Below are 21,865 nucleotides of genomic sequence, written 5' to 3'. Positions count from 1 at the left end.
TTATTTTATATTTGATTGAAAGTATAAACGTAAAAACAATAAAAAACAAACAGCAACTTCATTTTACCCGTCAATAAGGATCCCACTTTTAATCATTAAATCCCATAGAGCTAGAGATACAATCAATATTTAATGTAACAATACTCCTGAGTTTTTTGATACATTTTTTGTTGTTTTGTACACCTGAATATTGAATTATTCTTTAATTTTCAAAGGCGATACAGTCGAGTGGTTATGTCTATAACTTTCTTTCCTGCCTCCCCTACTCTGTCTTCCTCCTCTCCTTTTTTTCCCAAAGTTTTTTATGCTTTTAATGTATGTGTTCATGTTCATGTAAATGCACATTCTAAGTCATAAAAATATTCAAAATTATTTGCATTAGTCTTGACTTGGCACTGGCAAAAATAAAGAGATTATAAGACATAAATATCCAAAACCAAGACCAAGTACTACAGGCACACAAAAATCTCTCAAAAACCTACATTTCTATCATAATTAAATAAAATCATGACATATCAGTCATTTAAAACAAATTGCTTACCTCTCGGTTTGGCATGACAATGATCAATCTCATCTGCATACCATGGGGAAATAACTTCCCTTAACAGGTGAAGTATTAAGGACACGACTCACACGCCAGGGTTGGGTTTTTTCAGATTTTACATTTCATTTGTCAGACTGATTTAGGAGAAGATGACTCAAAGTCAAATGTTAAAAAACAGCAGAAATGTGCTGTATTGTCTATTAATTGTGAAAATGACAGAAACTAAGCTAATTTTATTTTAAACCACTTGTGCATCTTTTATTTGGCGGCATTAAAAAAATAGATGATTCACAAAAATAAAACTACATTGACCACAGCTCAGTGAACTGTACACACACCAATATCACAACAACAAACTTCATATTATCCAGCAAAGGTGGGCAAGGTAACTAACTGACGAGCAATACCAAATTAAAATATATTTTATTTCATTTACTCATTAAATGGCTCAATAGGGAGTTAAATGGTGTATTAAAGCTGCACTGGAGAACTTGGCATGTTAGCGGCTCCAATTAACAGCAAGAGGTAACAGTTTGAAAACTCACATTTCACAATCCCATTCACAATATTGTCTCAGTGAACTTTAACATGTCAAATAAAACATTCTTTGACACCTTTTCCTTGGGCTGGCAGATAAAAGTAAGTTATTCTATAGAATAACTATTAAGAGGGGAACAGAGCCTCTTTAAAACATCCTGTAATTTTTTTTCCTTCAATACCACACCATTTACTTTCATACAACAGCACTGATTTAAAGTGACTTCAGTTGAGAAAAGTAGGTAAAAGTACGTTTTCAGTTTCAAAAGCAGATATACATTTTTACATACATGATAATACTCACTATTATTAAATGTGTCCTATTTCCAGTTGAATGTTGAATTATTTTGTTAAAATGACAAAGAAATTACTAAAATTATATAGCTTTATTTTTATTATTATTATTTGAAAATGTAGACCTACTTTTGAAACACCTGGTGCTGTCTCTGTGAACTTTAACATTTCAAAAACACTCTTGCACACATTTTCTCAATGCTACATACATTACATTCATAACAAGCAGCACTGTTTCTGATTAGACATGAAAACAATTCTCACATCATTATACAAGTGGACTGCCAGCAAGTGCAGACCTTGTAAATCCTAGTTATAAAATAGTAATTCCTATGCTAACACATCATTTCATTGGTTCAGATATTCATGAATGATTCCGATGCACCAGAATGGCTGGAGTTTGCGGCTTCTGACACATGGTAGATATCTGAAGGACAAACAACACACTGTTGGTAAAACAGCTGATTCAAGTCAAGCAGGAAAGCTACCAAACAAGAAAACGACAACTTACTTCTTCTTCCACGTATTCTCCTGAGGAAGTCAAGCCCACTGGAAGAGGAATTGCCTCCACTTGTACTCTGTAGTGAAAAATATTAACCAGTTAATAAGTTCAAACTGTTTACTGAACGCAGGATGAAACTTAAGTTGAGGTTCTTGTCATTGTAATAATTTCTGTTTTTACAGGTTTGTAGATTCCACTAGGATACCTAAACTTAAAAAGAAATCCTGCAAAAATGATATGTATGTAATAGTTGTGTGAACTTACCCTTGTTTGATGAGAGCCGGTGCTTGAAGAAGGTAATCTTCTTGCGAGGGCAGCTCGGATCTGCAGGCACAATCAAATTAATGTCAGTGTCAAAATTCTAATTCATTAAACTATTGTGCAATACAGGAAACGTTCATCAAAATTGACATTTTTAAACTTGACATACCTTTGAATCAAGTAGTGTTCCAAACACTAAAATGAAGAAACCCTATGGAAAACAAAAGATCAGTGTTTTCTCTCTGATAGACATGTACATGGCTAAATATGTCTTTGGGTGAGCATTAAAATTGCAACCTTTGATTTCAGCTCAACCGCAGTATTTCAAAAAATGCAAATACCTGTAATGAATTGAAGAATGCAAAGGCAATATGGATTCCTTTATTTGTCGGATTCGTCATGGTTCCCACTCCCAGAGCCCAGGTCAGTCCGAATAAAGGAGTCAAAATGGCCAAACATCTGGCAATGACCACCACCGCACTCTTTTCATCTGGCTGGACGCTATCGCCCACGCCTCTTCTCAGCATTTTGAACAAGACCACGATCAGGATTAAAAAGTTGATGAAAACTATGGTCAAAGCAGGAATCACAAAGGCCAGGAGGGCTTTTGTCTCGTCCCAGTTTAGCCAACAAGCTTCCCTTTTCTGGATGTATCCATTTCCTGACGCCGTAGAGGCAACGGTAACGACTGCTATAATAAGAGGGCATCCGTAACCTAAAGTGAAGCCGATGGCTATCATGACCGACTTGGACATGTGGGAGAAGACCATGACGGTTCGGTAGAAGAGGAGAAGGCCAGACACAAGCATCCAAAAGAAAAGGGCCAGGTAGAAAAAGTGCATGAAAAATGTGGCTGTGCTACACGGGCCTACTGGAACTTCATAGTCTTCCCCTGGGTTTTCAAGGGGGTTCTTAGCAATGGCAGCACCGATGATGAAACAGATGTTTGCGATCAACAGAGACACGGCAATGTTAACAATGGACACATGACGCATGAAGGAGGTGCTGTTCCTGGTCATGGCTTTCCAAACAAATCCTTCAATAATGAGACATATCACTAAGCTTGCCAGAGATATCCCTACTCCAACAAACGTAATTACATCCAAAATGTCCCTCAGTGACTGAGGAATGCTGGTTGCCATCAAAATTGAGAAGGAGGTGAGATGGTTGCAGTTGCAGGTTACTGTATTGTTTATGTCGGAGACGAACGTACACCCCTCCTGGTCCCATCCGCCGATATTATCAAAGAGTGTGAAGTTCCAGAAGACGCACTGTGGGTCCAATGTCAAGGAGTTGTTTGTCTTGTCGAAGCTCAGAGTGACGTTGTTAATCGTTGCGTTTAGCTTGACGAGCACCACAGCAGCGTTGATGGCGTTATCGCTGACAGTTTCGTTGCTGGTGGCGTCGAAGCTGCTGACGTTGAAGCTGGCGTTCCTGGCAGGCAGAACGTTATCGAGGGAGGAGAAGGTGATGGTGGTGATGAAGAGGTTGTTGAGGTTGGTGTCTGGGATGTCAATGACAATGCTGGAGTTCAGGTCTGCCCTGAAGGAGTTGTTAAACGCGGTTCTGATCAGCAGGATGCGTGGAGTCGATATGGTAAACTCCCCCTCCAGCACGTCAGAGATCGACTCCAGTGAACCCAGTAATACTGAGCTGGCATTGCTGGTTTCATTGGCATTCAAAATGTCCCAGGACTCTCTTGCCTCATCAGAAATGATGACATCAACTGTTGCCAGTATGTCCTGCAGATGAAAAGACATTTCTCTGTCAGGGCGTCATCACACACAACCTCATCTCATTTTAATCTCACAAGCTTGCATGATAAGCAAAAGCCATATTAACATTACACATAACGTAACATTACTCTACAATACAGGAGTTTATTGTAGTATAGAGAGAGGTACGTGGGGGAATTTTCAACCTACTTGCATGACAGGCTCGTTGATAACATTGGAAACATTTGCAATGACGTCCAGGATGTCAACAATAGCAGATATGGTCGCAGTTGAATTTGTAATTTCCGTTTGCAATTCTTCGTTTTGAACCACATCATTTAGACTTTCCACAAATTCTGGAACTGCCTCCACCACCAAAGTCTACAAGAATTAAACATTTTAACAACATAGCAACTCATAACACAATAGTTTGTTAGTATAAAATTGCAAACAATTCATGATAGATGCAGAGGATTTCCAAATGATAAAAAATAGATAACCAGGTATACACAGAAGGTATTATTTCTTCTGACCAAAAGGAACACACCTATTACAAATTTAACATTTAAAGGGGAATACCGGTCACTTTGAATATTAATACATTATTGCTATGGTCTATGAGCCCAATCAATATTTCTGAATGTGCATGACTATCTGCCAAATTAAAATAGCACACATTACACAGGACAAGACACAGAAATGGACAGAACAGGACACAGTAGCCACCCAATGGTACAAGACACCAAATTACACAATACAGGACACAAAATAATCTAACCCCTACTGACTGATTTCACTGATTTGTTTTTGATGTTTGTTTTGATTTTAAAACTGCAGGTTAAATTCTTTGCTTTCAATGCTTTCTACTTTCTGGCTTTGGGATAAAGCTGTTCATGTTCATAAAAAGGACTGGACTGTCCCATTGGTACATATATACATAAAATTTATTTGAGTTTCCCCTTTGAGCGGTATTCCCCTTTTTTTAAATGGTGTAGCATCTTGAGCCTGTATAAGAACTTTGTATTTTGCATGATGAGTGACTTTTTGTTCACTACATCGAACTATATCTGGTGTGATCAAGTGATGTTTTCCTATATGGTATATGTTGTGGTGATTTGTTACGGGTTTGTGATGATTTGTTATGTTAGTGGTTCCCCTACCTGCGATTCCGTCAGAAAGTCTTTGATTTCTGTCACAATACAAGTGTCCTCCAGGAGTCTCCATTCTCCATTTGCCTCACAGACAGCAGACTTGCTCCCAACCTGACCGGCACCGCATCCTATTTTTGATATGTCATTCTCTCGTCCATTCCCATATTGAGGATCATTACATGTAATACCTGAAGTGTACAATATGCAGTTAGTTTTAGGCAAAAGAATAATATTAATGCACTTTTTGGAACTGGCTTTCGAATAGTAATGTAATATTTGAAATGTTATTCTTACTTTCTCTGAAAATGGTCATTGTTGTTGTGCTTTCATAACCTGAGGGGTTTACAACCCGACATGTGAACTGTATTTTTTGTTCTTCTGGTCCACTGCAGCTTTCCAGCTTATAATCATACTTGATGCAGCTGTCATTTGTTTGAGCAGCCACCACATCTGTGAACATTTGAACATGTGAACAACAGTGTTACTGATTAAATAAACTGTAGGAAACAGTATCCGTCATACTCACCTGAAGTTAAATCATCTGAGCCTTGAAACCACCGGACTTCATACGCCGACTGCACACAACACTGCAGTTGCTGTATTTTTCCTTCCGTGCATTGGACGTTGACTTCATTCTGTACTCGCACGATGGGAGCTTGTTCAATGGTGTCTCGTTTTAAGTCTCCTTTTTGGAGGAAATTTATCACTCTACCCTTCAGAGAACATTCGTAACGCCCTGAGATGAAATGAAACCAGTATTAACGGTCGCATTGGTATACACTGCAAAATACAACTTAAGGTGTATGGTGGGCTGGGTAATAGTCATTACATGGTGCTGCAGTTTCTATTTAGGTTAGAACTCATTGAGAGTTCTATATGTTCCAGGGGCAGTTTTTATTTCTATACTGTAGTATTGGGTAATTACTGTATTATTCATATTGTATTTTGTCTAGATAACATGGATAGTGATTTCTTATTAGTATTAATCAAACTCAGCTAGCTGTCACTTACCACTGTCAGCAGCAATAGCGTTGTTAATTGTAAGTGTGGCGCTGTTGCTAGAAGTAGTTATTCTAAACTTTCCACTGTCTTTAATGTCCCTCCCTTTGAATTTCCAGTCAGAACCAGAAATCTCCCCCATGTTGATGTTTTCAGGAGGAGGGCCGCACATCAGAGTTATGGCTTGACCAGTATAAGTGAGTGCTGGAAAGCTGATTGGGATCAGACCTTTGGAGAAAGTGAAAAAGATCAGTTGAGATTTGGCCCATTTAAACAGAAAATATGTAAGTACTAGATTTTTGGACTTACTGGTGTGAAAAGCAGTAACTGAGCCAATAACAGGGGCAACAGGCTCTACTGCTGCTGGCAGTCCTTCATTTGCTTTAGCCATTTCGTCACTATCAAAAGATGTTGTCTGCACAACATAGTCTGTAATTGTACTTCCTTGTCTGTTTGTGAGAACAAACAAAAGCAGTTAAGAAAATAAATGCGCAAAACAACCTGCCTCCAAATTCTTGTTAACGCCAGAAGATACTGTACCTGAAACTTGTTACAAAAACCGTAACAAACCCTGTGATTCCTTTATACTGTTCCTGGAACTGTGAGAGACAGATTGATGAAATTGTAAGATTGATGACGGGAACATTATGAACAGCTGAAAATAAAAGTTAGAATTCATTATGGTGTCAACAATGCACTTACCACTGCTTCAAGCTGTGTTTTGAGCTGCTGGTATTCAGAACTTGTCGGATCATTGAATGCCACTAAGTATTCCCTGTTTAATCTGATCGACAGTTCCACAGTAAATCCTGATTTAAAAAAAAGCAAAATTAGAAAGGCAATGGTTACGTTTTTCTGTTTTCTATGCAATTTTCATCATCCAATCATGCTAAGAACCAGCAGGTCTGGATGCCCCTGTGTCAGATTTTTCTTGCCCTGTCATCTGTTGAGCAAGGCTGGGCATTGTGATTGAAATTCTGCAAAGTCTGGATGCAATCCAATGATAATGCATGTGTGCAGTGTAAAGAAATGAAGATGAATAACAGGAAAAAGTAAGGCAGACAGATTTAAGCAAAAGCAACCACAAGAGAAGTAAAAGTGTGGACATGATGTCTCGAACAATGAGATCTTAATGAACAGATCTCAAAAATCAAAATGAATCGACTAGTGTAACTAGAGTCAAAGTTGCACAACAGCTGGACTTCAAGGGGAAGGCTTTTTAGAAGCCTGTTCTATTCATCATGAATCAAGCCCTCTGGATATTCAATAGGGCTTCACACTGGAGTTTTTGTTTCCAAAAATAGGCACAAACCTCCTGTTAGCATTTGTTAGCATTGTTTGTACAAGTCAATGGGGTATGAAAACATTATCATCATTTGAAACAATTATCTTACTACAGTTTTAGAATGGCTACTGGCTGATGGAATTTAGTTAGGCCACTATTACAGCATGCACTTGTGATGGTGTTATATGATATATAGTACCTAATTTAACAAAATGTACCCTAGAGTGGTAGCTGTTGTAGAAATTCCTCTTTATTTATCCTGCATCTATTCTGCATTAAAACTGCAGGTAATTTATCCTTAAATGTTACACAGTAGAATCAAATTAATATGCTGTAGCTCAAGTCTCTTCTGCCTCTCAACCAGCCAGTTACCAGACCATAACCTCTAACTTCTGACAGCTGAAAAGGGAGCAAAACTTGAATTTAGTAGTAATAGTAATTCAGCAAACATGCAATAAAGAGGGACTTCTACAAAGCAACATCTGTATACTGAGCAACGTCGCAGTTAATACAAATATGGATTTCAACTAAACAACTTGGTCTAATCAGCAACAAGATTCATCATCACACCAATTGGACTGATGGTGTAGCAGTTATGGCCTTTCAAAGTTTGAATCTTTTGCCTTTACTTATAGCGTCCCTATCAGTCCGAGTCATTTTTTAAACACCAGAATACAGTGCCAAAATGCATCATCTCTCCAAGTTTCATCAAAATCGTCATTTGAGTTAAAAATTCTGACCTTTAATTTTAATGCAAACTTCAGGCCAATCATTGTAATTGTAAGGATTTCTCTACATGTCTAGCAGGTTTTATGTGAATCCTACATGCAGTGTAGGAGTTAGGACCTTTATAGCATTATAGCACCTGCACTGGCCAATCAGTGTAATTTCTTAAACACTAGAAAACAGCGCAAGAGGCATCATCCTTCCAAGTTTTGCCAAAATCGGAAGATATCAACTGAGATATCACGTTTGAACAGATGGACACAACTCGATCCATAGCTCCCTCCCACCCCCCAAGTTCATCATGTGAGGGACAACAAGGACAACAAAAAACATACCTGGCTGTTGAGTCACAGAAGTAGTAAGAGGAGGCTGTGTTTCCCTGGTTGTTGCGGGGGTACTGGTAACTTTTCCACTGGTAGTAGTGGTGGGGAGAGTGGTAGTATCCGGGGAGATGGTGGTGGTAGTGGTAGTGGTGGGGGTAGTGGTAGTAGTGGTGGGGAGAGTGGTAGTATCCGGGGAGATGGTGGTGGTAGTGGTGGGGGTAGTGGTAGTAGTGGTGGGGAGAGTGGTAGTATCCGGGGAGATCGTGGTGGTAGTGGTGGGGATAGTGGTGGTAGTGGTGGGGATAGTGGTAGTAGTGGTGGGGATAGTGGTAGCAGCACTGGTAGTAGTAGTTGCCGCGGCTGTGATCACAGTAGTGGAATTGGTGGTGATAGTAGTTGTCTCCTCATTTGCTGTGGTTGTTGGTGTTTCTGTGGATTGGGTCGCATTTGTAGTAGTTGCTGATGTTGTTAGGTCAGTTGGTGATGGCACTGCTGTAGTTAGTATAGTAGATGCTGATGTTGGTGGTTGAGTTGCTGCTGTTGTGTTCATTGTTCCAGTATGGTTGTTTGTTGTGGACTGAGCTGTTAAGATAAAGACAAAATTTCCTTTATTACTTTCTGCCCACAAGGGAAAGTGGGTAATTGCAGCAGCAAAGTAAAAGATATAAATAGCGATACAATAGATAAAAAAAAAATCGAAAATTTAAGTATGTCTTCCTCATGCTTATACTGAGTTCTATTGACAAGGAAGAATTCTGACTATGTTGATGATTGACAAATTTACAGGTATTTGCAGTTTACAGAAATACAATTTTAAAGTTCAATGCAAGCACAAATAACCCTAACCCTAATACTCATATGCCGTAGCCTGGTGTCCAGCCCCTATGAATCGCAGTCTTTAGCTCTTCGAATTTTCATGGCGATTCATAAGGGTCTGGACGCAAGCTAGATTTAGCAATTTCGGCAGATCGATGAATTAAAATGAATGAATGAATTAAAACAGGAACAATCAGCATGTTTAAAAGCTCGGAAGTGAACGCCGCCATGATTGTTGTTCCTCTGAGCAATACATCCATGGCTCTGAGGTGTTTCCAGATTACGTCAGTCTGCTTTGCTTCTGTGATTGGTCAAAGATTTTGATAACTGACAACTAACACCAACCAATCGGTTGAGGCGCGAAATTCCAACAGTGAATCAGTCGTGGATAGATTTACGTCCAGACCCCTATGAATCGCCATGCAAATTCAAAACATGCTAAAGATTTATGGGGGCTGGACACCAGGCTACATTTGCCATATCGTTGGATATTCACATGATCATATTTACAGAGCAGATGTGCATCCCTAGCTATTCACTGAAAGTGCATCACTAGCTATTCACATTAACAATGTTGTTACCTTATAATGTAATGTAACCTTATATGTTTTCCTGGCACTCCGTTACAATAGCTATGCCATTTTAATCAGTTGTAAAAAAAAAGTCAGCTATGGAAAGGTTATTTTAAATTTGAATCTACTGTTCTATGAGAATTTACTATGACAGTAACTCAGAATGCAGAATGCAGAATAGTTAAAAAAATCTATATTTGTTGACACTTACTGGTTACAACACTAGCGGGTGTAGTTGTAGTGTTCTGCACTGTTGTAGTTGGGCCTGCAACAGAATGATAATCTTACATTTATTGGTAGTCTGCTGTAATAAAAACACTCTCAAATCAAGTCAACATGACATAGAAACTTGACTCAAAATTTGCTGGTACTTACGGGTAAGTATTGTTGTTGGTGTTGTTGAGGTAACTGTAGTGTTTTGTTCAGTCGCAGTAATGGCTGATGAAAATGCAACAGTTTAAAGATAATTACAATTAATTATACAGTAATTTCCTCTAATGTCATTATAAATCAAGTACGGAGTATTTATAGTTTCTCTCAGTTTTGTTAATACTTACTGGTTACAATAGTGGTGGGTGTTGTTGAAATAACTGTTGTGTTCTGGTCTGTTGTATCAATAGTTGTTGAGTCTGAGGCAGATCATTTTACAAAGAATTTCAAAAGTTTTAAAAATCAAGTCAACATGATACATAAGCTTCACTCAAAGTTTGTTTGCACTTACTGGTTACTAAAGTTGTTGCTTTTGTTGAGAAAACTGTAGTGTTCTGTCCGCTACTAGTAACTGTTGTTGAGTCTGCAATAAAAGAATAATAATGCGACAATTTGTCTAATTGTAATTTTCTCTAAGATAAAGAATAACACCATCTACAAAGTTCACACTTACTGGTTACAGCCGTAGTTGGTGGCACTGAGACAGTTGTAGTGTTCTGATTATTTATAGTTGTTGTTGAGCCTAGGGAAATAATATTACATGGATTTGTTTAAAAGTGTAATGATTCAAGTAAATTCTTAAGAATATATAATTTTTTAAAAACTTACTGGTTACTACGGTTGTTGGTGTTGTTGAGATAACGGTAGTGTTGTGTTGTGTTGTGCCAATAGCTGCTGAAGATGTGATGTATGTGTGATGTATTTTTACAATTCAAATTTACTCAAATAAAAGTAATAAATTCCATCAACATGATTCATAGCTTCACCCATATTCCACTTACTGCTAATTGTTGTCATGGGTTGTGTTGTGTTCTGCGCTGTTGTTGCAATAATCGTTGAGTCTAAGATGATATTTATTTTTACATTTAATTCTAATTTCCAGTAACAAAAAAAGGCCCATATTAAAAATCACTTGTTGAGATAATTGTAGTGCTCTGCACTGCTCCAGCAATAGTTCCAATAAAAAATGAAAAAGTAAATTACTTCTTGTTGAAATAAGTTAAAATTATTTATGCTTTAGTTTGTGTTTGTTGGCACTTACTGGTTACAGTTGTGAATGCAGTGGTGTTCTGCACTGTTGTAGCAATGGCTGTGGAGATTGAAAGACAATTTTACAATTAGCTGTAATAAAAATGTACAGATCAAATCAAGATGTGATGATTTGCTGCACAGTTTCATGCATGCATACATATTTTTACACTTACTTGTGGTTAGGACAGCTGTAGTGTTCGGTGCTGTTGTAGTAAAAGTTGTTGAGTCTGGTATAGAGAGATAATTTTTTAATTAATTATAATTTGCTGCTATGAGAAGTGGAACAATTTGAGTCAAGACAGGGCTAACATTTCACCCCCTATTTGTTTATACTTACTGGTTATAATAATTGGTGATGAGTCTACAAAAGTAGTTTTACAATTGTTTGTAATTGGACTTAAAGCAAAATTATTTGTGATGAGATTTTTTACTGTAAAATTTCAAACAGATGTTTTTATTATACAAGTTTGACCCATGCCCTTATCATTAAACTACTTACTGGTTACAACAGCTGCTGGTGTTGTTGTGGTTGTTGTAGTGTTCAGATCTGTTGTAGCAACAGGTGTTGAGTCTAAAAAGATTATTTTATAATAATTTATCTGTTATAATGAAAAGTCAAATTATTGAAGCCAGCATCATATGTAAAATTTTTAAATATATTTTCACTGTACAAGTGTACATACCCTTAATTTTAAACATTTATTAGTTTATGTCTTATGTTTTAGTTTGTGTTTGTTGGCACTTACTGGTTACAGTAGTTGTGAGTGTTGTGAGTGCGGTGGTGTTCTGCACTGTTGTAGCAATGGCTGTTAAGTCTGAGATAGGAAAACATTGCAATTAATTAAAAATGTAGAACAATTGAAGATGTGATTATTTGCTGCACAGTTTCAAGCATGCATACATATTTTTACTCTTACTTGTAGCTGGGATCGCTGTAGTGTTTGGTGCCGCTGTAGTCAAAGTCGTTGAGTCTGGTGTAGAGAGGTAGTTTTGAAATTAATTTGCTACGAGGAGTGGATCAATTCAAGACAAGATAGGGCTAACATTTTCACCCCCTATTTGTTTACACTTACTGGTTACTATAGTTGTTGGGCTAGTAAGAGCAGCTGTGGTATTCTCCACTGTTGTAGCAGTAGTTGTTGAGTCTGCAGCAGAAATATAATTTTGCAATTTTAACATACTGAAACAAAGAATATGAATTCAGTCAGTATATCTGTATGTTTGACCAGCCACAATATATCCTCCAAGATTTAACCTTGCCCACTTTAGGACTTGATGCAAGTAAATGCAAATGAATTGCAGAGTATTTATTAGTGTGAAGGATTGGTGGGACGGCTTAATCAAACCAATAACAAGGGCAGCAGTCTTCTAATGTGTGCCAGCTTCACAAGGTTTACCTGAAACTTACCAGTCACAAAGACCGTTGTACTGTTCTGTTCTGTTGTAGCAATAGATGTCGAGTCTGTAATAGGAGAATAATTTTACATGTAAATGTAACTGACAAAAATAAAATGTCTAGTAAGTTACATCTGCATAACTGATGATCGATAATGCTATAGTCAAAACATAAGTATTCTGTAAGCAAAGGTCGCAAAATGCTGATATGACAAGTTCAATAGCAAACCACAATGTCTTACTTTCACGCCAGCCATCATTTTGTAAGAACAGCAGTCAATTATTACATTTAAATAGTGGATAACTAATTTTGTAATGAAATTTGTCAAATGAATAAATTATGTTTAATGATTCTTGATACTTACTGGTTACTACAGTTGTTGGTGCTGTTGGGACAGTTGTAGTGTTCTGATCTGTTGTAGCAATAGTTGCGTCTAAAAAGATAATTTTACAATAATTTGTAATTTGACTTAATTACAAGTAAAACCAAGATCATTTACTGTGAAGTTTTAAGCATATAATTTTACTGTAATGGTTTTACCAATACCCTTATTTTTGACCACTTACTGGTTACTAAAGTCATTGGTATTGTTGGGACAGCTGTAGTGCTCAGATCTGTTGTAGCATTAGGTGTTGAGTCTAAAAAGATAAATTCACAGTTATTTTATAATAAGACTTAATGTAGTATTATTATTCAAGTGACAATTTGTTACTGTAAATTTTCAAACAGGTCTTTTAACCAGACAAGTTTTACCCCTTCCCTTATTTCTAAACACTTGCTGGTTACTACAATTGTTGGTGTTGTTGTGGGTGTTGTAGTGTTCAGATCTGTTGTAACAATAGGTGTTGAGTCTAGAAAGATAATTTTACAATGATGTGTTATTTGTTGTAATGAAAAGCAAAATAATTCAAACCAATATCATCTGCTCTATAGCTTTAAATATTCTTTTACTGTATGGGTTTTACACGTATCCTTAATTTCAAACACGTATTGGTTATAATAAGGAAGATCATGGTAAAACAAGTTTAATTGGCACCCTCCAGCCAATCAGAATTGAATATTCTTCCAGGCCATGGTATAAATGAATAAATAATGACATTTAATGTTTCTTGACACCTACTGATTACTGTAGTTGTTACTGGTGTTGAGGCTACAAAGGTCATTTTACAATTGTTTGTAATCTGACTTAATGAAAGTAAAATCATTAAAGTGAACAATACTGTGAAATGTCAATCAAATCTTTTTAATGTACAAGCTTGATCCATGGCCTTATCTTTAAACTACTTACTGGTTACAACAGTTGCTGGTGTTGTTGTGGGTGTTGTAGTGTTCAGATATGTTGTAGCAACAGGTGTTGAGTCTAGAAAGACCATTTTATAATTATTTATTTGTTATAATGAAATGTAAAATGATTTAGTCCAGGTCATTTACTGTAATTTTTTAAATACATTTTCACTGTACAAGTTTTACACATACCCTTAATTTTAAACATTTATTAGTTTATGTCTTATGTTTTAGTTTGTGTTGGTTGGCACTTACTGGTTACAGTAGTTGTGAGTGTTGTGAGTGCGGTGGTGTTCTGCACTGTTGTAGCAATGGCTGTTAAGTCTGAGATAGGAAAACATTGCAATTAATTAAAAATGTAGAACAATTGAAGATGTGATTATTTGCTGCACAGTTTCAAGCATGCGTACATATTTTTACTCTTACTTGTAGCTGGGATCGCTGTAGTGTTTGGTGCCGCTGTAGTCAAAGTCGTTGAGTCTGGTGTAGAGAGGTAGTTTTGAAATTAATTTGCTACAAGGAGTGGATCAATTCAAGACAAGATAGGGCTAACATTTTCACCCCCTATTTGTTTACACTTACTGGTTACTATAGTTGTTGGGCTAGTAAGAGCAGCTGTGGTATTCTCCACTGTTGTAGCAGTAGTTGTTGAGTCTGCAGCAGAAATATAATTTTGCAATTTTAACATACTGAAACAAAGAATATGAATTCAGTCAGTGAGATAAATTGAGGTTGGGACACATTAGAAGACTCACAATCATAACAGATTGATTAGAGGCAAAGCACAATCACACCGGTGGTGCAAATGCTAAACTAATGGATTAGTCAGTTTATGAGATTTACAAATTTGATTTTTACAATGAAATTGAACTTTTGAGTGTCTATTTTTATATATCTGTACATATATCTGTATGTTTGACCAGCCACAACATTTCCTCCAAGATTTAACCTTGCCCACTTTAGGACTTGATGCAAGTAAATGCAAATTAATTGCAGAGTATTTATTAGTGTGAAGGATTGGTGGGACGGCTTAATCAAACCAATAACAAGGGCAGCAGTCTTCTAATGTGTGCCAGCTTCACGAGGTTTACCTGAAACTTACCAGTCACAAAGACCGTTGTACTGTTCTGTTCTGTTGTAGCAATAGATGTCGAGTCTGTAATAGGAGAATAATTTTACATGTAAATGTAACTGACAAAAATAAAATGTCTAGTAAGTTACATCTGCATAACTGATAATCGATACTGCTATAGTCAAAACATAGCTATTCTGTAAGCAAAGGTCGCAAAATGCTGATATGACAAGTTCAATAGCAAATCATTATGTCTTACTTTCACGCCAGCCATCATTTTATAAGAACAGCAGTCAATTATTACATTTAAATAGTGGATAACTAATTTTGTAATGAAATTTGTCAAATGAATAAATTATGTTTAATGATTCTTGATACTTACTGGTTACTACAGTTGTTGGTGCTGTTGGGACAGTTGTAGTGTTCTGATCTGTTGTAGCAATAGTTGCATCTAAAAAGATAATTTTACAATAATTTGTAATTTGACTTAATTACAAGTAAAACCAAGATCATTTACTGTGAAGTTTTAAGCATATAATTTTACTGTAATGGTTTTACCAATACCCTTATTTTTGACCACTTACTGGTTACTAAAGTCATTGGTATTGTTGGGACAGCTGTAGTGCTCAGATCTGTTGTAGCATTAGGTGTTGAGTCTAAAAAGATAAATTCACAGTTATTTTATAATAAGACTTAATGTAGTATTATTATTCAAGTGACAATTTGTTACTGTAAATTTTCAAACAGGTCTTTTAACCAGACAAGTTTTACCCCTTCCCTTATTTCTAAACACTTGCTGGTTACTACAATTGTTGGTGTTGTTGTGGGTGTTGTAGTGTTCAGATCTGTTGTAACAATAGGTGTTGAGTCTAGAAAGATAATTTTACAATGATGTGTTATTTGGTGTAATCAAAAGCAAAATGATTCAAACCAATATTATCTGCTCTATAGCTTTAAATATTCTTTTACTGTATGGGTTTTACACGTATCCTTAATTTCAAACACTTATTGGTTATAATAAGGAAGATCATGGTAAAACAAGTTTAATTGGCACCCTCCAGCCAATCAGAATTGAATATTCTTCCAGGCCATGGTATAAATGAATAAATAATGACATTTAATGTTTCTTGACACCTACTGGTTACTTTAGTTGTTACTGGTGTTGAGGCTACAAAGGTCAATTTACAATTGTTTGTAATCTGACTTAATGAAAGTAAAATCATTAAAGTGAACAATACTGTGAAATGTCAATCAAATCTTTTTAATATACAAGCTTGATCCATGCCCTTATCTTTAAACTGCTTAATGGTTACAACAATTGCTGGTGTTGTTGTGGGTGTTGTAGTGTTCAAATCTGTTGTAGCAACAGGCGTTGAGTCTAGAAAGACCATTTTATAATTATTTTTTAAACATTAGGTCATGCTTTATGCTTTAGTTTGTGTTTGATGGCACTTACTGGTTATGACAGTTGTGAGTGTTGTCAGTGCAGTGGTGTTCTGCACTGTTGTAGCAATGGCTGTGAAGTCTGAGACAGAAAGACAATTTTACACTTGGTTGTAATAAAACGCAGAATAATTCAAGATGTGATGATTTGCTGCACAGTTTCAAGCATGCATACATATTTTTACTCTTACTTGTGGTTGGGATAGCTGTGGTGTTTGGTGATGTTGTAGTCAAAGTTGAGTCTGGTATAGAGAGGTAATTTGGAAATTGATTATAATTTGCTGCTATGAGAAATGGAATAATTCAAGATAAAGATGAAAAATATAAATAAAAAATATCTAATGTTTCTTGACACCTACTGGTTACTGTAGTTGTTGCTGGTGTTTGGACAGTTGTAGTGTTCTGATCTGTTGTTGCGATAAGTGTTGAATCTAGAAAAATATAACAATTATTTGTAATTTGTAATTCAATGAAAAGTCAAATAATGCAAGTCAAGATTTTGTACTTTATATTTTTACACTTTTTTTTTTAATGCAGCATGCAGTACAATTTGCATCAGGGAACTTCTGATCATACCACACGCCTCCTTCTGTAATTTGGCTAAAATCCTTGCGGAGTGATGAGTACAATAACAGAGGAGCATGGCTGATATTTTATTTGTTACACAGCAGTTCTAACTCCATCAAAATGAGGTTTAAGACAGTGCCTGAAAGTCTCTTCACTTCTCTGGTTTACCCTACGTATGTACAAAGTAAATAAAATGGTTAACTTACTGGTTACTAAAGTTGTTGGGATAGTTGTAATGTTTTCTTGTGTGGTAGGAGCAGTTGTTGAGTCTGCAAATGAAAGATTTATAAAAAACTTACGATTACTGCAATTTACTTGATATATATTACAAAGTGCATTCTAATTCAAATAGACACAAAGCACAGATTCAGATATTATTGTTGATACTTACTGGTTACTACAGTAGGAGGTGTTGTTAGGACTGCTGTAGTGTTCTGCACTGTTATTGCAACAGTTGTGGTGTCTGTGATATAAAAAGAAGAGGCAATTAAAAAGTCAGTATCAAAAAAACTAGTTGGTGTGTACCGGAACATAACACCGAGAAAAACACAACTCGTGTAACTGTCGTATACTGTCAGCTCAATTAATGACTTTGTAGAGGAAAAAACCTTCTTAAGTCCAATTGCTCAAATAAGGAAAAAGCCAGTAGTGGGGCAACAGCTTTTCAACAGGGGGCACAGTTGTGGAATTACTGTTGAAAAAAACCCTATTGTGTAGTATTCAGGAATTCAGTGTAGTCCTTAATAAATACTTCACTTGGACAATTGTGCCCCTAATGTATGTTGTGCAATTATTGAAAACTATGGTGTTTTCAGGTTACTGTCAAAGGTTTATTGTTGGTTTGACAGGGGAAACACTTATGAACCATATTAAACTTGTGTAGTTTAGCAGACTGGTTTTGAGCTCACACTGACATTTTAAGTTGAGCCCACTGTATAATAATACTATATAGATACATACAGCCCTTGAAAATATAATGACATTTCATACCAGTTTGGGGAGTTGTTGATGGGCAAATCAAAAGACCTGTTTTAAAATAAGAGAGAGATTACATTAATATATGAAAACATATTTGAACCTCAATCTCAAATGCAGCTGGGGCAATAAAGTAATTCAAATGAAGATTTCAGCTCCTACTAGAGAATGGCTGGCAAAATTGTCCATCTGGAGGAATGGCATTGATGCATCCACATGTACTATCAATGGTGTCATCACATTTGCCAAAAGTGGTGCACAAATCACAAGGCCAACTATACTGCTCCTCACATCTGCACTGGGATGTTGTGCCATTTTGGTTACAAACTAGAGGATAGGAGGAATGAAAACACAAACACAAAAATTGCCAAAGAGATAGCTGAAATCATTTGAAAAAAGTTAATAATGTACAATAATGCATTTTGTGTATACATTACTGTTCTTACCTGTAGAAATGTTGACATCAGAGATTTGTATGGCATTGTTGATGCTGATGGGGAAACTGGTGTTTCTCAGAAGAGTCCTCAGTAGATTTATTACTGTAACATCTGTGGTGCTCAGCTCAATAGAAACCAGGTATTCATAAACAACTGGAGGAGCTGGAGAGAGAGAAATCAAAGGGAAGATGGGAAAAAACTAAACTCTAGTTGTATCACTTCAAATCTTTCCTGTGGTTATCATTTAATTCTCTTCACTGATTCAATGAAAAGTCAAATAATGAAAGTCAAGATTTTGTACTGTACATTTTTACACATTTTTTTTACAGTGCCAGTACTGTATATTTATAATGCAATCAAACTATGCCTTTCATATGCTGTTTTTGGATGCTGTGCTTAATTTTTGAGTGCCGTTGGTATAGGAGGCAATTAACAGGCTCAGCACGCAGTGCAGTTTGCATCAAGGAACTTCTGATCATACCACACGCCACCTCCTGTAATTTGGCACTGGCTAAAATCCTTCCAAAGTGATGAGTATAATATCAGAGGAGCACGGCTGATATTTTTTGTTACACTGCAATTCAAACTCCATCAAAATGGTGTTTAAGACAGTGCCTGAAAGTCTCTTCAGTTCTCTGGTTTATCCTATGTATGTATAAAGTAAATAAAATAGCTTAACTGGACACTTACTGGTTACTAAAGTTGTTGGGATAGTTGTAATGTTTTCTTGTGTTGTAGGAGCAGTTGTTGAGTCTGGAAATTAAAAATTAAAAAAAAATTACAATTACTGTAATTTACTTGATATATTACAAAGTACATTACAATTCAAATTGACATGAAGCACAGATTCAGATGTTATTGTTGACACTTACTGGTTACTACAGTAGGGGGTGTTGTTAGGACTGCTGTAGTGTTCTGCCCTGTTATTGCAATAGTTGTGGTGTCTGTGACTTATAAAGAAGAGGTGATTATAAAGTCAGTATCAAAAACACTAGTTGGTGTGTGCTGGAACATGACACCAAGAAAAATTGCACAACTCGTATTACTGTCTTATACTGTCAGGCCACATATCAGAACCTCAATGAATCAGCTTGAGAGGAAAAACATTTCTCAAGTCCAATTGATCAAATAAGGAAAAAGCCAGTAGTGGGGCAACAGCATTTCAACAGGGGGCACAGTTGTGGAATTACTGTTAAAAAAACCCTATTGTGTAGTATTCAGGAATTCAGTGTAGTCCATAATAAATACTTCACTTGGAGAATTGTGCCGCTAATGTATGTTGTTAATTTTTTTAAAACAATGGTGTTTTCAGGTTATTGTTATAGGTTTACTGTTGGTTTGACAGGGGAGACACTTATAAGAACCATAATAAACTGGTGTAGTTTAGCAGACTGGTTTTGAGCTCACATTGGTGAGTCCACTGTATAATAATACTATACAGATACATACAGCCCTTGAAAACATAATGACATTTCGTACCAGTTTGGGGAGTTGTTGATGGGCAAATCAAAAGACCTGTTTTAAAACAAGAGAGGTTAGATTAATTTATGTAAACATATATGAACCTATCTCAAATGCAGCTGGGGCAATAAAGTAATTCAAATGAAGGTTTCAGCTCTTACTAGAAAATGGCTGGCAAAATTGTCCATCTGGAGGAATGGCATTGATGCATCCACATGTACTATCAATGGTGTCATCACATTTGCCAAAAGTGGTGCACAAATCACAAGGCCAACTATACTGCTCCTCACATCTGCACTGGGATGTTGTGCCATTTTGGTTACAAACTAGAGGATAGGAAGAATGAAAACACAAACACAAAAATTACCAAAGAGATAGCTGAAATCATTTGAAAAAAGTTCATAATGTATGATAATGAATTTTGTGTATATGTTACTGTTCTTACCAGTAGAAATGTTGACATCAGAGATTTGTATGGCATTGTTGATGCTGATGGGGAAACTGGTGTTTCTCAGAGCGGTCCTCAGTCGATCTATTACTGTAACATCTGTGGTGTTCAGCTCAATAGAAATCAGATATTCATAAACAACTGGAGGAGCTGGAGAGAGAGAAATCAAAGGGAAGATGGGAAAAAATAAACTCTAGCTATATCACTTCAAATCTTTACCATGGTTATCATTTACTTCTATTCATTGATTAAATACTGTCCTCTCAGTCTTACTTGTTGGTGGTGGTGGAGAGGGTGTTGTAAGAGGACAAGCTGTAAAGTCTGTTGGGAGGAAGAGAGAGAGCAGTGGATGGTAAATAAGAACAAATGTAGGCACTGACTCTTCAAAGATGACGACCACTGTCTTCTTATAGGCTAAATAATTAGTTCAAAACTGCTTACTGTGTTGATCAACAGACTGGCAATACTGTCCATCAGGAGGAATGGCAGTGATGCACCCACACGTGTCATCAGTGATGTTGTCACAGGATCCATACAGGAAACACTGGTCACATGACCAACGATACTGGTCCTCACATCTGCACTGGAAACCAGCACTGCTTGGAGTGCAAACTGGGGACAAATACAGACAATATGAGCCTCATTTATAAGGAAATATAAAAACAACTTTCGAAGGCAAGCATTTTGTCTATATACAATGAAAAACATTTCAGCTGAAAATTATACATGGTGCCCAGCCTTGAAAAACGTTAAGCATGTATTTTGCAATTTTTTGAAGTTGAAAACAAATGGATTCATTGATAATCAAGATGCATTAAACATGAGTTTAATAATATGAACAGAACTAACATAAACAAATTGAAAGCAGATGATATGAGTTATAAATGTTTTTACAAACAAGGACCAAAAATGAAATACGACTGTAACTTCAAATATATCACACCTGAGGATTTTATGATGCATTGTACATTTCATATATCTGAAAAATTATTGACAGTTAAACCAAAAATGGACAAAGCTATAATTCCTACCTGTAGAAATGTTGACATCAGAGATTTGTATGGTATTGTTGATGCTGATGGGGAAACTGGTGTTTCTCAGAATGGTCCTCAGATGATCTATTACTGTAACATCTGTGGTGTTCAGCTCAATAGAAATCAGGTATTCATAAACAACTGGAGGAGCTGGAGAGAGAGACAAATCAAAGGGAAGATGGTACCATGGTAAGAAACAAATTTAATTGATGTCCTCCAACCATTTAAAACTCAATATTCTTCCAGGCCATTATATTAATGAATAAATAACATTTCATGTTTCTTGACACCTACTGGTTACTGTAGTTGTTGCTGGTGTTTGGACAGTTGTAGTGTTCTGATCTGTTGTTGTGATAGGTGTTGAGTCTAGAAAGATATTACAAATATTTGTAATTTGATTCAATGAAAAGTCAAATAATGAAAGTCAAGATTTTGTACTGTACATTTTTACACATTTTTTTTACAGTGCCAGTACTGTATATTTATAATGCAATCAAACTATGCCTTTCATATGCCGTTTTTGGATGCTGTGCTTAATTTTTGAGTGCCGTTGGTATATGAG

At 36.3% G+C, this 21,865-nt stretch overlaps 1 protein-coding gene and 2 long non-coding RNA genes across 3 annotated transcripts in view; all 3 read right to left on the bottom strand.

The window, feature by feature from the left end:
* Nucleotides 1-225: 225 nt before the first annotated feature.
* LOC139911642 (uncharacterized) overlaps nucleotides 226-21,865 on the bottom strand; it is a 34,365-nt gene continuing 12,725 nt past the window's right edge. Inside the window, exons 25-50 of the mRNA XM_078289769.1 lie at nucleotides 19,840-19,875; nucleotides 19,233-19,310; nucleotides 19,051-19,113; nucleotides 16,741-16,812; nucleotides 16,573-16,623; nucleotides 16,395-16,463; nucleotides 10,937-10,996; nucleotides 10,609-10,677; nucleotides 10,447-10,518; nucleotides 10,283-10,354; nucleotides 9,937-9,990; nucleotides 8,671-8,919; nucleotides 8,350-8,454; nucleotides 6,706-6,812; nucleotides 6,544-6,602; nucleotides 6,313-6,452; nucleotides 6,016-6,231; nucleotides 5,531-5,740; nucleotides 5,299-5,454; nucleotides 5,014-5,192; nucleotides 4,064-4,234; nucleotides 2,480-3,880; nucleotides 2,308-2,349; nucleotides 2,142-2,201; nucleotides 1,887-1,953; nucleotides 226-1,802 (exon numbers count right to left, since the gene is read on the bottom strand). Of these exons, the coding sequence (XP_078145895.1) occupies nucleotides 1,732-1,802; nucleotides 1,887-1,953; nucleotides 2,142-2,201; nucleotides 2,308-2,349; nucleotides 2,480-3,880; nucleotides 4,064-4,234; nucleotides 5,014-5,192; nucleotides 5,299-5,454; nucleotides 5,531-5,740; nucleotides 6,016-6,231; nucleotides 6,313-6,452; nucleotides 6,544-6,602; nucleotides 6,706-6,812; nucleotides 8,350-8,454; nucleotides 8,671-8,919; nucleotides 9,937-9,990; nucleotides 10,283-10,354; nucleotides 10,447-10,518; nucleotides 10,609-10,677; nucleotides 10,937-10,996; nucleotides 16,395-16,463; nucleotides 16,573-16,623; nucleotides 16,741-16,812; nucleotides 19,051-19,113; nucleotides 19,233-19,310; nucleotides 19,840-19,875 (3,929 nt within the window). The 3' untranslated portion in view covers nucleotides 226-1,731. The remainder of the gene's footprint in view (nucleotides 1,803-1,886; nucleotides 1,954-2,141; nucleotides 2,202-2,307; nucleotides 2,350-2,479; nucleotides 3,881-4,063; nucleotides 4,235-5,013; nucleotides 5,193-5,298; nucleotides 5,455-5,530; nucleotides 5,741-6,015; nucleotides 6,232-6,312; nucleotides 6,453-6,543; nucleotides 6,603-6,705; nucleotides 6,813-8,349; nucleotides 8,455-8,670; nucleotides 8,920-9,936; nucleotides 9,991-10,282; nucleotides 10,355-10,446; nucleotides 10,519-10,608; nucleotides 10,678-10,936; nucleotides 10,997-16,394; nucleotides 16,464-16,572; nucleotides 16,624-16,740; nucleotides 16,813-19,050; nucleotides 19,114-19,232; nucleotides 19,311-19,839; nucleotides 19,876-21,865) is intronic.
* LOC144542748 (uncharacterized) lies at nucleotides 11,205-11,987 on the bottom strand. Its single transcript, XR_013507435.1, has 4 exons — nucleotides 11,933-11,987; nucleotides 11,686-11,757; nucleotides 11,360-11,413; nucleotides 11,205-11,244 (listed from the first exon to the last, which is right to left on the bottom strand). It is a non-coding gene; the product is annotated as an uncharacterized LOC144542748 (long non-coding RNA).
* Nucleotides 12,104-13,219, bottom strand: LOC144542747 (uncharacterized). Its single transcript, XR_013507434.1, has 5 exons — nucleotides 13,149-13,219; nucleotides 12,947-13,015; nucleotides 12,595-12,648; nucleotides 12,260-12,331; nucleotides 12,104-12,157 (listed from the first exon to the last, which is right to left on the bottom strand). It is a non-coding gene; the product is annotated as an uncharacterized LOC144542747 (long non-coding RNA).

The sequence above is a fragment of the Centroberyx gerrardi genome, chromosome 18, assembly GCF_048128805.1.
Source record: "Centroberyx gerrardi isolate f3 chromosome 18, fCenGer3.hap1.cur.20231027, whole genome shotgun sequence".
Classification (NCBI taxonomy): domain Eukaryota; kingdom Metazoa; phylum Chordata; class Actinopteri; order Beryciformes; family Berycidae; genus Centroberyx; species Centroberyx gerrardi.
This window is presented reverse-complemented; position numbering and strand designations above follow the sequence as displayed.